This window comes from Mytilus edulis, unplaced genomic scaffold, assembly GCF_963676685.1.
Source record: "Mytilus edulis unplaced genomic scaffold, xbMytEdul2.2 SCAFFOLD_454, whole genome shotgun sequence".
NCBI lineage: Eukaryota > Metazoa > Mollusca > Bivalvia > Mytilida > Mytilidae > Mytilus > Mytilus edulis.
Window position 1 is genome coordinate 18085 of NW_027267738.1, and position 18839 is coordinate 36923.

At 39.1% G+C, this 18839-nt stretch overlaps 2 protein-coding genes across 2 annotated transcripts; both read left to right on the plus strand.

The window, feature by feature from the left end:
• The first annotated feature begins 5919 nt into the window (after positions 1-5919).
• Positions 5920-9114, plus strand: LOC139505953 (uncharacterized). Its single transcript, XM_071295278.1, has one exon. The coding sequence runs from the start codon at positions 6083-6085 to the stop codon at positions 7856-7858; it is 1776 nt and encodes a 591-aa protein (XP_071151379.1). The 5' UTR covers positions 5920-6082; the 3' UTR covers positions 7859-9114.
• A 3731-nt stretch (positions 9115-12845) lies between these two features.
• Positions 12846-18536, plus strand: LOC139505954 (uncharacterized). The gene is made up of 3 exons (XM_071295280.1): positions 12846-14948; positions 15062-15161; positions 15502-18536. Exons 1-3 carry the CDS (start codon positions 13119-13121, stop codon positions 17283-17285), a joined length of 3714 nt encoding a protein of 1237 aa, XP_071151381.1. The 5' UTR covers positions 12846-13118; the 3' UTR covers positions 17286-18536.
• Positions 18537-18839: the final 303 nt, after the last annotated feature.

The window sequence follows — 18839 nt, forward strand, 5'->3', positions numbered from 1 at the left end:
ATATGTAATTAGCCGTCTTTTGTACAGTAAGCTATCTCCCACCACGTCGGACACCACAAATATGTATTTAAGGATTTATGATTCAGTACACTTGAACGCAACTGTTTATTTATATAGTTTTACGATGTTATAATGTTACATACTTTTAACAGTGAACAAATAAAAACTGTTAACATTGGAAAGATAACTTTATTTTATTGAACTTGGACACATACAAAAAGCACATGAATTTACACTGATGAAAACAATAGATGTTGGAGGACGCTCGTTCAAACATAAAAACTATGGAAAGCCGTTAGGAACAAAATTATCTCAGTAACACTCGAATACAAGGGATTGCTCAATACATACATATTAAACATTCCGAAGACCATACCTGACAAGTAATTGGGGAAGTTTAATACAAATGTAGAGTAGCTACATGAGTCACACACTGTATTTAAGTGTTATTAAAGTAAACTACCGAGTATAGGACAGGATGCTTTCGGGTGGCTTACAATTTGGTGTCAGAATTGGGATGCTAAAATTCTAATTAGCATCCAGGATACGAACCTTGGAATAACCTGTCAACTTAAAAACGTGGTTTCAGCCCGACGTGGTGGATTTACTGTACAAAAATTTATTAGAACTATAAAATATGAAACAACAAATAAAATAAAAAGTCTTTATTTAGAATATGGCTGATGCTGGTAGGAACTCCCCAGACCCTGAAATAAATTTCCGTATGGAAAGGGATTTAAATTTAGATGACTTAGGACAAGGGGATCAAATACACACTGATGACAATGACGACTTTGATAGGGAATCAATTTTACAAGGTCATGGTGATGAAGTAGATCAGAGACATAAAGGACGGGATGAATATCAGAGACATGATTTTGACGATAGGAATGGTAGGGGTAATCATAATATGCAACCAATTGGCCCACCAAAGGTAACACTTAAACCTGAGCCCTTCTCTGGTAAGGATTGTTGGGAGGAATACTTGTCGCATTTTGAGGACTGCGCTGAATTGGGACAATGGGGAAACCGTACAAAACTGTTGTTTATGGCAGCTAGCTTGAGGGGCCAAGCAAGGACATACTACATAGCTTGTCTCCTGGCGACAGGCGCACATACCAAATGCTAACACAAAAGTTAGATCAGAGGTTTGGGAGTTCAAAACACAAAAATCGTTGGCTCTCAAAGTTAGAGATGCGCAGGCGCATGGCAGGGGAAAGCATAGCTGAGGTGGGGAATGATATAAGGCAACTAGCGCAAAAGGCGTACTATGACCTGGACCTAGCAGCGCAGGAGTCTCTCGCACTAAACCAGTTATTCAAGGTAATAACTGTGGAAATGAAATGTCGTTGTATTGACAAGGAATGCCACACAATAGCAGACGCTGTTGATGTAATAGAGAGGTATGAATCAATATTGGGGGATCAAGACAAAAAGAAGTCAACAATGATCAGAGCTGTGGAATCAAAGGACACAGAAGGACACATGAGTGAAAAGGATTACCATAGCAATTTGCAGGAATTACAAGATAGGATAGCAAAGCTGGAACAAGGACATGGAAGTCGGGAATCAAAGAGGGCAAATACTGGCAGATGCTACGGATGTAACTCCCCAGACCATTTTATGAGGAACTGTCCACACAAAAACAACCAAAGAGCTAGAGGGAATTTCCAGGGCAACCAAAGACAAAATACCTCCTTTAATCACAACCAGGGAAACGACAGAACGCTGGCTCAATAGGTTGTGAGCTAGTGACAGAAGATAAAAGGCCTGATATGAAGGGAGAAAAACATGTCCGAACAGGACATATAGAGGAAACAGATGATAATTGGGATAACGGGTTTTATACAAATGGATTAATTTTTGGGTTTCCTGTCAACTTTTTAATTGACAGTGGCTCAACAGCGTCAATATTATCTATTGATGTTTACGAAAAATTGCCTTCAAATGTTTGGTGTTCTTTAGTACCAAACAAATCCGAAATATTTGACGTTAATGGCCATAAGGTTTTTGCCATTGGATCCATCATTTTAGAACTAATGCTTGGTCAAGAAATTTTCAGTCAAAATTTTATGATATGCAATATCAATCAGGATGGAATACTTGGACAGGATTTCTTACTAAAGGAAGTTAGTAAAGTAAATTATCAGCGCATGGTCTTGCACACGATCCACAACCAGGAAATACAATGTTGGATTGGAGGGAAGGCAAATATGATTTGCAGAGTAGAAATTAAGGACAACATGACAATTCCTCCAATGACGAGTACTATGATGCCTGTAGAAATACCGGGAGTCAATCATTTAACAGAATACGGATTAATAGAGGGCACGACAGGAACAGCCAAGTCTACATTAACCATACCTGGGATTATAAATACACAAGACCAAGTACACTTTGTTAATGTTGTCAACTATGGTGACGACGAAGTTAAACTGTATAAAAAGGAAACAATAGGAACATGTGAATCATATACTGAGCATGATTTGAAACCAGAGCAGATTAGAACACTACAGAAAGATTGCTTTACAGCTAGTGAAGAAATACCAGAACATCTTACTGACTTATTAAAAAGGAGTTCAACTTATATAAATGAGGACCAAAGACAACAACTCTCCAGACTCCTTTCACAGTACCAAAATGTATTTTCAAGGACAGATGATGACATAGGGAGGACAGACCTTGTAACACATAGAATAAATACAGGAAATGCAGTACCCTTTAGGCAGAGATCTAGACGTATGCCACTTGGAAAGCAAGAGATGGAAAAATCAGAAGTCAATCGGATGTTGGACAAAGGAATCATCGAACCATCTTCTAGTCCTTGGGCATCAAATATAGTCCTTGTAATGAAGAAAAATGGCAGCCCTAGGTGCTGTGTTGATTACAGAATTTTGAATGACGTCACGAAAAAAGATTCCTACCCGATTCCGAGAGTAGACGAGTGCCTCGACTCGCTCGCTGAGGGAAAATTTTTCGGATCAATGGACTTAAATTCAGGATTTTGGCAAATCGTCATGGCTCCTGAAGACAAGGAAAAGACCGCATTTCTGACAAGTTAAGGATTATACCAGTTCACTGTCATGCCCTTTGGACTTGCAAATTCACCATCTACTTTTGAGCGTCTGATGGAAAATGTTCTCAGAGGGCTACAGTGGAAAGAACTATTACTCTACATGGACGACATCATATCAATAAGTTCGACATTTGAAGAGGGTCTTGGGAGGCTGGAAAGAATCTTTATACGTCTACAAAATGCACATCTTAAATTGAAACCTGCCAAATGCTTTTTCTTTCAAAAACAAGTTAGGTTACTTGGGCATATCGTGTCCGAGGAGGGAATTTCCACTGATCTAGAGAAAACAAAAGCAATAGATGACTGGCCTGTCCCTAAATCTGATAAACAGGTGCGCAGCTTTTTAGGACTTTGCTCTTACTATAGGCGATTTGTTAAGGGATTTGCAGCAATTGCAAGACCAATGCACAAAATTTGTGAAAAGAATAGCCGTTTTGCTTGGAATGATGAGTGTCAAAAGGCATTTCAACAGTTGAAAAGCGCTTTAACAAGTACACCTGTACTTGCCTACCCTCTGCCAAATTTGCCATTCATACTTGACACAGATGCAAGTGATAAGGCTGTCGGAAAGTGTTGTCACAAATTCAAGATGGTCTTGAACGAGTTATAGCATACATGAGCAAATCTATGAACATACATGAACAGGCATACTGTGTAACCCGAAAAGAGCTACTTGCTGTAATTATAGCACTAAAGACATTTCATCATTATCTATATGGCCAGGAAGTTTTGCTGCGCACAGATAACGCAGCTGTATCATGGATGAAAAATCTAAAGAAACCCACTGGTCAAACAGCCAGATGGCTCGAAGAACTGGGAACTTACAATTTGACAGTAACACACAGAGCTGGAAGGAAACACTCAAATGCCGATGCTCTGTCCAGAAGACCTTGTAAATCATGCGAGAGACAAGAATCTGGAAACCACGCAAGCGACGATGAAACAGACGAAATCCAACTTGAAGAAACTGATTTTGTTAACCAGGAGTTACACGAAAATGAAGAACCAACACCAAGAATAGAAATAGTACGAGTATGTACAAGAAGTCAGACAGGAAATCAGTATAGTGCTACACCAAGTGGTTACTGCATTGATGGATGGGACCCAGATAGTATCAGACAATGCCAATTGGAAGACCTAGACATGTCACTCATTGTGACATATCTTCAAGAAAAGAAAAATAAACCTGACTGGGACCAAGTATCAAAAGGAACATCATTCCAGAAAACAATATGGCGACAATGGGATAGGCTAACAATAAACAATGGCATGCTTTATAGAAAATTTTATTGTTCTGATAAAGACGATGTAGACAACTTCAAATTGCAGCTCCTGGTACCAAAATCACACCAAAAGACAGTCTTCAAGTATTTTCACGACGTTCCATCTGCAGGTCATTTAGGACCAGATAAAATGCTAAGTAGGATCCAGCAACTCTTTTACTGGCCAGCTATGAAAAGCTCCATCACAAGGTACTGCAAGGAATGTGACCAGTGGGCTGCTAGGAAATCACTGAAGCGGAACAAGGCTCCGTTAGGTCAATACTTGGTTGGCGAGCCTATGGAACGTGTTGCGATTGATATTCTTGGTCCACTTCCATTAACAAAACGCCAAAACCGTTATGTTCTTGTCCTTTGCGACTGCTTTTCTAAATGGACTGAAGCATATGCTATTCCGGACCAGGAATCCCTGACCATTGCCCGTACCATCGTGAATGAATTTATTTGTAGGTTTGGTTCACCATTACAGCTCCACTCTGATCAAGGAAGGTCTTTCGAAGCAAAGCTGTTTCAAGATCTGTGTGATCTACTTAAAATTGACAAAACTAGAAGTACAAGTCAATACCCCCAGTCCAACGGAAGCGTAGAAAGATTTAACAGAACACTCCTAAGCATGCTAACATTTTATTGTCAAAATGATCAGAGAAACTGGGATGAAATTTTGCCACAGGTTATGATGGCATACAGATCATCAGTTCACGCCAGTACAGGACAGACCCCTAACATGATGATAATTGGCAGAAACATATTTCTTCCTATGGAAGCTGTTATTCCACGTCCTGATGGACCAAACGAATCCACTTCCCCTGAAACAGATAAATATGTAAATGAATTACAGGACGCAATGTCAAAGTCACATGTACTTGCTAGGAAACATCTTAAGCAGAATTCTGAGTATCAAAAACGTCACTATGACTTGAAAGCAGTAAAGCGCGAATTACAAGTAGGTCAAGCTGTATTGCTTTATGATGCATCGAAGAAAAAGGGAATTTGTCATAAGTTGACATCAAAATGGAAAGGACCATATGTTGTTACAAGGAAAATTGACGACATCACTTACCTTGTGAGAAGGTCAAAGAAACAGCCAGGGAAGGTCTACCACATTGATAGACTACTGCCCTATCAAGGACGGAATCCGCCCACTTGGTTCTCCAGTAGGAAGGTTTGAGATGCCTTTCAACGTTGTTTGAATAGCCGAAATTAGTTGTACAAGTTGTTACGTTTTTAATTGTTTTGATGAGTTACTATGTTTAAGAGTAACTGTTTGACTTTTCTCAGACTGGAGATAGTCATGATGGAATTCCTAGAGTTGGATCCACTCTGGAAGAATATGTAAGGGAGACAAATGGCCATTGTTTCTCAGGACATATTATTGGCTGTAAGGGAAGGATGAATCTTCCTGCCAGGGGAATGGCAGATTAAACTACTGCCAAGCGTTTTTTTTTTTGTATGCGCAAGCTGCGCGGCGGAAAGCAATTAACGACAACTTACTGTCTTGAGGAGGCTTGAGATTTTTGAAATAGGGAGACAAAGGGGATGGATATCATATTTTTAGACTGAAACTTAGCTTGATCCATTTACTACCAGCATATGCCATATGGAGAGGGGGAGGATTTTAAACACACAAACAAATATAGTCACACTACAGGACACTACATGATATTATGTATTGTATTAATATATGTTGTATGGTGGAGGGATTTATAATTGATGATTCAATTTCAGAATGAGACCATCATCCCAAATTGAGGCAAAGTGTTGGCTGTGTCCCATGACGTTTAGGACAAGGAGACAACTGAAAAATCATCTGGCAGCTGCCCCACACAAAAGGCTTTCGGTCATTTGTGTTTGGTGTCCTGAAGAGAAGTCCTACAGGAGGATGGTTGACCTTAAGGAGCATGTCATGGCTCACCACCGCAGTAAAATAGAACTGATGCCTTATAGCTTCCTGAGCGAAAACAATGGGTTTTGGATGGCAAACTCCCCAGAGACATATGCTAAGGTAATCCTACCATCAAATGAGAATTCACAGGAAGCAATGAAAGCCAGGATTGAGGTTCTGGAATTTTTAAACAGGGTGGACAACACCAACAGAAAGAAAGAGGAATGGACTCTAGGGTGGAAGTGTCCGAAGGAGATGGTAAAAGGTACACAAGAAGAAGAGGTTGAGTCGGAGAAACCCAATGGATCTTACTCACCAACACGCCCCACTATTTATGAAGGGCTGGCCCTCCAGCAACTAACTTTGGTACTTGGGGACTCTACAGCCATTTTTAAATTGGACCTTGGAGTTTCTATAAGATTTTATATGATCCATTTAAATGACTCCGTTCTTAGAGACCAAAAAATGCTTGACGCTCTGATTAGAAGGATGACAGCACTAGTTAACACAAAGTACGCAGGCTCACATACTTTCTCTGTCTCGATAGACGGTAAACTAAAATCTATAGTGACTCCTGTAGTGGCTAGGAAATTATCAATAAAGGAGGAGTATATAACGGATATAAAAACATCAGGCAAATTATTCCCAGGAAAACAGACAAAAGCCGCCACAAATCAACTATCACCACTGAAAACACCATCAACATCTGATATCATTTTGGAAGACGACAGCGACAATGAAGAACCAGAGATTTTAGAGGAACCAACAAGCCAGAAGAAGGGTAGAAAGACGACCGAGAAAGAAGAAGAGAAATATGTAGAGAAAAGAAAGAAAAAGACTAACCACCAGGAACAGAAGGCAAAGAAAATAAAGAAAGGAAAGGATTACAAGAAACAGGATGAGGAAATGACATTAACAGAGGAAGGACAAAAGAGAACGGAAAAACAGAAACAGGAGGAGATCAAACGGAAAGAGGAAGAATATAAGAAGCGGGAAACACAGAAACAGGAGGAGGAAGTCAGACTAAAGGAAGCAGAACAAAAGAGAAAGGAAAAACAGGAACAGGAGGAGATCAAACGGAAGGAGGAAGAACATAAGAGGCAGGAAACACGGAAACAGGAGGAGGAAGTCAGATTAAAGGAAGCAGAACAAAAGAGAAAGGAAAAACAGGAACAGGAGGAGATCAAACGGAAGGAGGAAGAACATAAGAAGCAGGAAACACGGAAACAGGAGGAGGAAGTCAGACTAAAGGAAGCAGAACAAAAGAGAAAGGAAAAACAGGAACAGGAGGAGATCAGACAGAAGGAGGAAGAACGTAAGAAGCAGGAAAAACAGAAACAGGAGGAGGAAGTCAGACTAAAGGAGGCAGAACAAAAGAGAAGGGAAAAACACAAACAGGATGCGGAAATTAGAATGAAAGAGGAAGAACTAAGGAGACAGGAGGAGGCAGAAACCAAGAGATTAGCAGAAGAAACCAGGTCAAATGAAGCAGAACTAATGAGACTACAGGAAGGAAAGAGCAGACAAACTTTTAAGGAGAGGTGGGATGCCACTTTTCCCAGCTGGGAGGAGGGAATGGGAAAAAGAAGGAATCGTAACTTTGATTACCATACCAGCTGAAGTGAAATGGCCCCCGAAGAACTGGAAAAACATGACCCCTGAACAAAGATATTTCAATTGGGAGTATGCTAGCATTGCATTGGAGTTAAACACCGGGAAACAGCTTCAATTTTCAAAGGAGGAGCTTCTATTAAAGTATCACTTTTTGGCACTTCCAGGCACGAAAACCCCACAATCAACAGAGGGCAATACCATGACAGTTAAGTCTAGATACTATCTGTACCAAGCAATTGCCAATATCATTAAGAGTAAAACAGACGATCCCACCACCTTACAATTGCTTGATATGATTGAAGCATCATCATCAAAGAGAGACACATCAACAGACATTATCTTGAACAAAATTGATGCAGTGGGTGTACAACTTAGACTTGGTGAAGACCAATGAAGAGAAAGACAATTTATGAACAATTCTTTTAAATAACATAGTTATACTGGGTTTTTTTAATTCAGGAGAATTAATATATATTGAAGTTGGGGGAAGTGTAAGGCATTGGAAGTACTTGTTATGATATTATAAATTCAGAAAAAGAAAATATTATTCTTTTAAACATAACGGTTGTGTTCTTACGCATATAACTTGGCTCGCACGAGCAAGTAAAACATTTTTTTAATCAAAGATATGGCATTAATTTACTATTTTTATGTATGGATTTCACAGGCCAAAGTTTCATTTTTTTTTACCAAATATAAAGGGGGGAAGCATTTCATCAGCTATGATATGAATTTCTAGTTCATGTTTGTATATAGGTTCAAGATGATGTTGACAATTATCAAGGATAACAAATTTTTAATGCGTAAAACACTGGAAGTGAAATGAATTTTTCATTTGTTTACATTTTTGTTGTACAAGTGTTACGGCAGGGAATGTATGTAATTACTCATGGCTTACCTTCTACATGCTATATATCATGTAATTCCCGTATTAAGGATCATTTCTTGTAACCAAATATTCATATTTAAACGTCTAATATGCCTGATATACATAGGAAAATACTTCAATCGAATTGTTTATTTACGGAGACTTTGTCGTCTGCCATTTTGTGGGGACCGAAACATGTGTTTTGATATCTTTAAATACCAATTCGTCCCCTGGACATTTGATCTAATATTGTATTTTTAATACCACAGATACGATTTTTAATAAGTATACCCTGCCGGACACAAATATATTGTAAATATTTAGATGGTTGAAATGAACTATGTTGTATGTTATTTACGTATTATGTAATTACGCAGATCGTCTGCTAAATCAATGCCCGCGCAGTGGTGTCCGATTGTTTATTTCAAGCTTCTTTGTCGATATTTCAGATGCTATAGCTTTGTTTTGATATTTTATGTATAAGGGCAATGTCTCTGAAATTTTTATAGTTCCGGCTTCCCGGAAAGGACAAGTTTCCATTGGATTAGTATGTCACGTGACAATTACAATTTAGTATATAAACGCGCGAGCACTCAGCAATGGCAGATAGCCCAAAGTTTTGCTGGCGGCAAGTTCAAACCTTGGAAAACAAATAAAGTAACAATAACCTTTAGGTGAGAATAAGGATAACATAATGAAGTTTAATGATATGTAATTAGCCGTCTTTTGTACAGTAAGCTATCTCCCACCACGTCGGACACCACAAATATGTATTTAAGGATTTATGATTCAGTACACTTGAACGCAACTGTTTATTTATATAGTTTTACGATGTTATAATGTTACATACTTTTAACAGTGAACAAATAAAAACTGTTAACATTGGAAAGATAACTTTATTTTATTGAACTTGGACACATACAAAAAGCACATGAATTTACACTGATGAAAACAATAGATGTTGGAGGACGCTCGTTCAAACATAAAAACTATGGAAAGCCGTTAGGAACAAAATTATCTCAGTAACACTCGAATACAAGGGATTGCTCAATACATACATATTAAACATTCCGAAGACCATACCTGACAAGTAATTGGGGAAGTTTAATACAAATGTAGAGTAGCTACATGAGTCACACACTGTATTTAAGTGTTATTAAAGTAAACTACCGAGTATAGGACAGGATGCTTTCGGGTGGCTTACAATTTGGTGTCAGAATTGGGATGCTAAAATTCTAATTAGCATCCAGGATACGAACCTTGGAATAACCTGTCAACTTAAAAACGTGGTTTCAGCCCGACGTGGTGGATTTACTGTACAAAAATTTATTAGAACTATAAAATATGAAACAACAAATAAAATAAAAAGTCTTTATTTAGAATATGGCTGATGCTGGTAGGAACTCCCCAGACCCTGAAATAAATTTCCGTATGGAAAGGGATTTAAATTTAGATGACTTAGGACAAGGGGATCAAATACACACTGATGACAATGACGACTTTGATAGGGAATCAATTTTACAAGGTCATGGTGATGAAGTAGATCAGAGACATAAAGGACGGGATGAATATCAGAGACATGATTTTGACGATAGGAATGGTAGGGGTAATCATAATATGCAACCAATTGGCCCACCAAAGGTAACACTTAAACCTGAGCCCTTCTCTGGTAAGGATTGTTGGGAGGAATACTTGTCGCATTTTGAGGACTGCGCTGAATTGGGACAATGGGGAAACCGTACAAAACTGTTGTTTATGGCAGCTAGCTTGAGGGGCCAAGCAAGGACATACTACATAGCTTGTCTCCTGGCGACAGGCGCACATACCAAATGCTAACACAAAAGTTAGATCAGAGGTTTGGGAGTTCAAAACACAAAAATCGTTGGCTCTCAAAGTTAGAGATGCGCAGGCGCATGGCAGGGGAAAGCATAGCTGAGGTGGGGAATGATATAAGGCAACTAGCGCAAAAGGCGTACTATGACCTGGACCTAGCAGCGCAGGAGTCTCTCGCACTAAACCAGTTATTCAAGGTAATAACTGTGGAAATGAAATGTCGTTGTATTGACAAGGAATGCCACACAATAGCAGACGCTGTTGATGTAATAGAGAGGTATGAATCAATATTGGGGGATCAAGACAAAAAGAAGTCAACAATGATCAGAGCTGTGGAATCAAAGGACACAGAAGGACACATGAGTGAAAAGGATTACCATAGCAATTTGCAGGAATTACAAGATAGGATAGCAAAGCTGGAACAAGGACATGGAAGTCGGGAATCAAAGAGGGCAAATACTGGCAGATGCTACGGATGTAACTCCCCAGACCATTTTATGAGGAACTGTCCACACAAAAACAACCAAAGAGCTAGAGGGAATTTCCAGGGCAACCAAAGACAAAATACCTCCTTTAATCACAACCAGGGAAACGACAGAACGCTGGCTCAATAGGTTGTGAGCTAGTGACAGAAGATAAAAGGCCTGATATGAAGGGAGAAAAACATGTCCGAACAGGACATATAGAGGAAACAGATGATAATTGGGATAACGGGTTTTATACAAATGGATTAATTTTTGGGTTTCCTGTCAACTTTTTAATTGACAGTGGCTCAACAGCGTCAATATTATCTATTGATGTTTACGAAAAATTGCCTTCAAATGTTTGGTGTTCTTTAGTACCAAACAAATCCGAAATATTTGACGTTAATGGCCATAAGGTTTTTGCCATTGGATCCATCATTTTAGAACTAATGCTTGGTCAAGAAATTTTCAGTCAAAATTTTATGATATGCAATATCAATCAGGATGGAATACTTGGACAGGATTTCTTACTAAAGGAAGTTAGTAAAGTAAATTATCAGCGCATGGTCTTGCACACGATCCACAACCAGGAAATACAATGTTGGATTGGAGGGAAGGCAAATATGATTTGCAGAGTAGAAATTAAGGACAACATGACAATTCCTCCAATGACGAGTACTATGATGCCTGTAGAAATACCGGGAGTCAATCATTTAACAGAATACGGATTAATAGAGGGCACGACAGGAACAGCCAAGTCTACATTAACCATACCTGGGATTATAAATACACAAGACCAAGTACACTTTGTTAATGTTGTCAACTATGGTGACGACGAAGTTAAACTGTATAAAAAGGAAACAATAGGAACATGTGAATCATATACTGAGCATGATTTGAAACCAGAGCAGATTAGAACACTACAGAAAGATTGCTTTACAGCTAGTGAAGAAATACCAGAACATCTTACTGACTTATTAAAAAGGAGTTCAACTTATATAAATGAGGACCAAAGACAACAACTCTCCAGACTCCTTTCACAGTACCAAAATGTATTTTCAAGGACAGATGATGACATAGGGAGGACAGACCTTGTAACACATAGAATAAATACAGGAAATGCAGTACCCTTTAGGCAGAGATCTAGACGTATGCCACTTGGAAAGCAAGAGATGGAAAAATCAGAAGTCAATCGGATGTTGGACAAAGGAATCATCGAACCATCTTCTAGTCCTTGGGCATCAAATATAGTCCTTGTAATGAAGAAAAATGGCAGCCCTAGGTGCTGTGTTGATTACAGAATTTTGAATGACGTCACGAAAAAAGATTCCTACCCGATTCCGAGAGTAGACGAGTGCCTCGACTCGCTCGCTGAGGGAAAATTTTTCGGATCAATGGACTTAAATTCAGGATTTTGGCAAATCGTCATGGCTCCTGAAGACAAGGAAAAGACCGCATTTCTGACAAGTTAAGGATTATACCAGTTCACTGTCATGCCCTTTGGACTTGCAAATTCACCATCTACTTTTGAGCGTCTGATGGAAAATGTTCTCAGAGGGCTACAGTGGAAAGAACTATTACTCTACATGGACGACATCATATCAATAAGTTCGACATTTGAAGAGGGTCTTGGGAGGCTGGAAAGAATCTTTATACGTCTACAAAATGCACATCTTAAATTGAAACCTGCCAAATGCTTTTTCTTTCAAAAACAAGTTAGGTTACTTGGGCATATCGTGTCCGAGGAGGGAATTTCCACTGATCTAGAGAAAACAAAAGCAATAGATGACTGGCCTGTCCCTAAATCTGATAAACAGGTGCGCAGCTTTTTAGGACTTTGCTCTTACTATAGGCGATTTGTTAAGGGATTTGCAGCAATTGCAAGACCAATGCACAAAATTTGTGAAAAGAATAGCCGTTTTGCTTGGAATGATGAGTGTCAAAAGGCATTTCAACAGTTGAAAAGCGCTTTAACAAGTACACCTGTACTTGCCTACCCTCTGCCAAATTTGCCATTCATACTTGACACAGATGCAAGTGATAAGGCTGTCGGAAAGTGTTGTCACAAATTCAAGATGGTCTTGAACGAGTTATAGCATACATGAGCAAATCTATGAACATACATGAACAGGCATACTGTGTAACCCGAAAAGAGCTACTTGCTGTAATTATAGCACTAAAGACATTTCATCATTATCTATATGGCCAGGAAGTTTTGCTGCGCACAGATAACGCAGCTGTATCATGGATGAAAAATCTAAAGAAACCCACTGGTCAAACAGCCAGATGGCTCGAAGAACTGGGAACTTACAATTTGACAGTAACACACAGAGCTGGAAGGAAACACTCAAATGCCGATGCTCTGTCCAGAAGACCTTGTAAATCATGCGAGAGACAAGAATCTGGAAACCACGCAAGCGACGATGAAACAGACGAAATCCAACTTGAAGAAACTGATTTTGTTAACCAGGAGTTACACGAAAATGAAGAACCAACACCAAGAATAGAAATAGTACGAGTATGTACAAGAAGTCAGACAGGAAATCAGTATAGTGCTACACCAAGTGGTTACTGCATTGATGGATGGGACCCAGATAGTATCAGACAATGCCAATTGGAAGACCTAGACATGTCACTCATTGTGACATATCTTCAAGAAAAGAAAAATAAACCTGACTGGGACCAAGTATCAAAAGGAACATCATTCCAGAAAACAATATGGCGACAATGGGATAGGCTAACAATAAACAATGGCATGCTTTATAGAAAATTTTATTGTTCTGATAAAGACGATGTAGACAACTTCAAATTGCAGCTCCTGGTACCAAAATCACACCAAAAGACAGTCTTCAAGTATTTTCACGACGTTCCATCTGCAGGTCATTTAGGACCAGATAAAATGCTAAGTAGGATCCAGCAACTCTTTTACTGGCCAGCTATGAAAAGCTCCATCACAAGGTACTGCAAGGAATGTGACCAGTGGGCTGCTAGGAAATCACTGAAGCGGAACAAGGCTCCGTTAGGTCAATACTTGGTTGGCGAGCCTATGGAACGTGTTGCGATTGATATTCTTGGTCCACTTCCATTAACAAAACGCCAAAACCGTTATGTTCTTGTCCTTTGCGACTGCTTTTCTAAATGGACTGAAGCATATGCTATTCCGGACCAGGAATCCCTGACCATTGCCCGTACCATCGTGAATGAATTTATTTGTAGGTTTGGTTCACCATTACAGCTCCACTCTGATCAAGGAAGGTCTTTCGAAGCAAAGCTGTTTCAAGATCTGTGTGATCTACTTAAAATTGACAAAACTAGAAGTACAAGTCAATACCCCCAGTCCAACGGAAGCGTAGAAAGATTTAACAGAACACTCCTAAGCATGCTAACATTTTATTGTCAAAATGATCAGAGAAACTGGGATGAAATTTTGCCACAGGTTATGATGGCATACAGATCATCAGTTCACGCCAGTACAGGACAGACCCCTAACATGATGATAATTGGCAGAAACATATTTCTTCCTATGGAAGCTGTTATTCCACGTCCTGATGGACCAAACGAATCCACTTCCCCTGAAACAGATAAATATGTAAATGAATTACAGGACGCAATGTCAAAGTCACATGTACTTGCTAGGAAACATCTTAAGCAGAATTCTGAGTATCAAAAACGTCACTATGACTTGAAAGCAGTAAAGCGCGAATTACAAGTAGGTCAAGCTGTATTGCTTTATGATGCATCGAAGAAAAAGGGAATTTGTCATAAGTTGACATCAAAATGGAAAGGACCATATGTTGTTACAAGGAAAATTGACGACATCACTTACCTTGTGAGAAGGTCAAAGAAACAGCCAGGGAAGGTCTACCACATTGATAGACTACTGCCCTATCAAGGACGGAATCCGCCCACTTGGTTCTCCAGTAGGAAGGTTTGAGATGCCTTTCAACGTTGTTTGAATAGCCGAAATTAGTTGTACAAGTTGTTACGTTTTTAATTGTTTTGATGAGTTACTATGTTTAAGAGTAACTGTTTGACTTTTCTCAGACTGGAGATAGTCATGATGGAATTCCTAGAGTTGGATCCACTCTGGAAGAATATGTAAGGGAGACAAATGGCCATTGTTTCTCAGGACATATTATTGGCTGTAAGGGAAGGATGAATCTTCCTGCCAGGGGAATGGCAGATTAAACTACTGCCAAGCGTTTTTTTTTTTGTATGCGCAAGCTGCGCGGCGGAAAGCAATTAACGACAACTTACTGTCTTGAGGAGGCTTGAGATTTTTGAAATAGGGAGACAAAGGGGATGGATATCATATTTTTAGACTGAAACTTAGCTTGATCCATTTACTACCAGCATATGCCATATGGAGAGGGGGAGGATTTTAAACACACAAACAAATATAGTCACACTACAGGACACTACATGATATTATGTATTGTATTAATATATGTTGTATGGTGGAGGGATTTATAATTGATGATTCAATTTCAGAATGAGACCATCATCCCAAATTGAGGCAAAGTGTTGGCTGTGTCCCATGACGTTTAGGACAAGGAGACAACTGAAAAATCATCTGGCAGCTGCCCCACACAAAAGGCTTTCGGTCATTTGTGTTTGGTGTCCTGAAGAGAAGTCCTACAGGAGGATGGTTGACCTTAAGGAGCATGTCATGGCTCACCACCGCAGTAAAATAGAACTGATGCCTTATAGCTTCCTGAGCGAAAACAATGGGTTTTGGATGGCAAACTCCCCAGAGACATATGCTAAGGTAATCCTACCATCAAATGAGAATTCACAGGAAGCAATGAAAGCCAGGATTGAGGTTCTGGAATTTTTAAACAGGGTGGACAACACCAACAGAAAGAAAGAGGAATGGACTCTAGGGTGGAAGTGTCCGAAGGAGATGGTAAAAGGTACACAAGAAGAAGAGGTTGAGTCGGAGAAACCCAATGGATCTTACTCACCAACACGCCCCACTATTTATGAAGGGCTGGCCCTCCAGCAACTAACTTTGGTACTTGGGGACTCTACAGCCATTTTTAAATTGGACCTTGGAGTTTCTATAAGATTTTATATGATCCATTTAAATGACTCCGTTCTTAGAGACCAAAAAATGCTTGACGCTCTGATTAGAAGGATGACAGCACTAGTTAACACAAAGTACGCAGGCTCACATACTTTCTCTGTCTCGATAGACGGTAAACTAAAATCTATAGTGACTCCTGTAGTGGCTAGGAAATTATCAATAAAGGAGGAGTATATAACGGATATAAAAACATCAGGCAAATTATTCCCAGGAAAACAGACAAAAGCCGCCACAAATCAACTATCACCACTGAAAACACCATCAACATCTGATATCATTTTGGAAGACGACAGCGACAATGAAGAACCAGAGATTTTAGAGGAACCAACAAGCCAGAAGAAGGGTAGAAAGACGACCGAGAAAGAAGAAGAGAAATATGTAGAGAAAAGAAAGAAAAAGACTAACCACCAGGAACAGAAGGCAAAGAAAATAAAGAAAGGAAAGGATTACAAGAAACAGGATGAGGAAATGACATTAACAGAGGAAGGACAAAAGAGAACGGAAAAACAGAAACAGGAGGAGATCAAACGGAAAGAGGAAGAATATAAGAAGCGGGAAACACAGAAACAGGAGGAGGAAGTCAGACTAAAGGAAGCAGAACAAAAGAGAAAGGAAAAACAGGAACAGGAGGAGATCAAACGGAAGGAGGAAGAACATAAGAGGCAGGAAACACGGAAACAGGAGGAGGAAGTCAGATTAAAGGAAGCAGAACAAAAGAGAAAGGAAAAACAGGAACAGGAGGAGATCAAACGGAAGGAGGAAGAACATAAGAAGCAGGAAACACGGAAACAGGAGGAGGAAGTCAGACTAAAGGAAGCAGAACAAAAGAGAAAGGAAAAACAGGAACAGGAGGAGATCAGACAGAAGGAGGAAGAACGTAAGAAGCAGGAAAAACAGAAACAGGAGGAGGAAGTCAGACTAAAGGAGGCAGAACAAAAGAGAAGGGAAAAACACAAACAGGATGCGGAAATTAGAATGAAAGAGGAAGAACTAAGGAGACAGGAGGAGGCAGAAACCAAGAGATTAGCAGAAGAAACCAGGTCAAATGAAGCAGAACTAATGAGACTACAGGAAGGAAAGAGCAGACAAACTTTTAAGGAGAGGTGGGATGCCACTTTTCCCAGCTGGGAGGAGGGAATGGGAAAAAGAAGGAATCGTAACTTTGATTACCATACCAGCTGAAGTGAAATGGCCCCCGAAGAACTGGAAAAACATGACCCCTGAACAAAGATATTTCAATTGGGAGTATGCTAGCATTGCATTGGAGTTAAACACCGGGAAACAGCTTCAATTTTCAAAGGAGGAGCTTCTATTAAAGTATCACTTTTTGGCACTTCCAGGCACGAAAACCCCACAATCAACAGAGGGCAATACCATGACAGTTAAGTCTAGATACTATCTGTACCAAGCAATTGCCAATATCATTAAGAGTAAAACAGACGATCCCACCACCTTACAATTGCTTGATATGATTGAAGCATCATCATCAAAGAGAGACACATCAACAGACATTATCTTGAACAAAATTGATGCAGTGGGTGTACAACTTAGACTTGGTGAAGACCAATGAAGAGAAAGACAATTTATGAACAATTCTTTTAAATAACATAGTTATACTGGGTTTTTTTAATTCAGGAGAATTAATATATATTGAAGTTGGGGGAAGTGTAAGGCATTGGAAGTACTTGTTATGATATTATAAATTCAGAAAAAGAAAATATTATTCTTTTAAACATAACGGTTGTGTTCTTACGCATATAACTTGGCTCGCACGAGCAAGTAAAACATTTTTTTAATCAAAGATATGGCATTAATTTACTATTTTTATGTATGGATTTCACAGGCCAAAGTTTCATTTTTTTTTACCAAATATAAAGGGGGGAAGCATTTCATCAGCTATGATATGAATTTCTAGTTCATGTTTGTATATAGGTTCAAGATGATGTTGACAATTATCAAGGATAACAAATTTTTAATGCGTAAAACACTGGAAGTGAAATGAATTTTTCATTTGTTTACATTTTTGTTGTACAAGTGTTACGGCAGGGAATGTATGTAATTACTCATGGCTTACCTTCTACATGCTATATATCATGTAATTCCCGTATTAAGGATCATTTCTTGTAACCAAATATTCATATTTAAACGTCTAATATGCCTGATATACATAGGAAAATACTTCAATCGAATTGTTTATTTACGGAGACTTTGTCGTCTGCCATTTTGTGGGGACCGAAACATGTGTTTTGATATCTTTAAATACCAATTCGTCCCCTGGACATTTGATCTAATATTGTATTTTTAATACCACAGATACGATTTTTAATAAGTATACCCTGCCGGACACAAATATATTGTAAATATTTAGATGGTTGAAATGAACTATGTTGTATGTTATTTACGTATTATGTAATTACGCAGATCGTCTGCTAAATCAATGCCCGCGCAGTGGTGTCCGATTGTTTATTTCAAGCTTCTTTGTCGATATTTCAGATGCTATAGCTTTGTTTTGATATTTTATGTATAAGGGCAATGTCTCTGAAATTTTTATAGTTCCGGCTTCCCGGAAAGGACAAGTTTCCATTGGATTAGTATGTCACGTGACAATTACAATTTAGTATATAAACGCGCGAGCACTCAGCAATGGCAGATAGCCCAAAGTTTTGCTGGCGGCAAGTTCAAACCTTGGAAAACAAATAAAGTAACAATAACCTTTAGGTGAGAATAAGGATAACA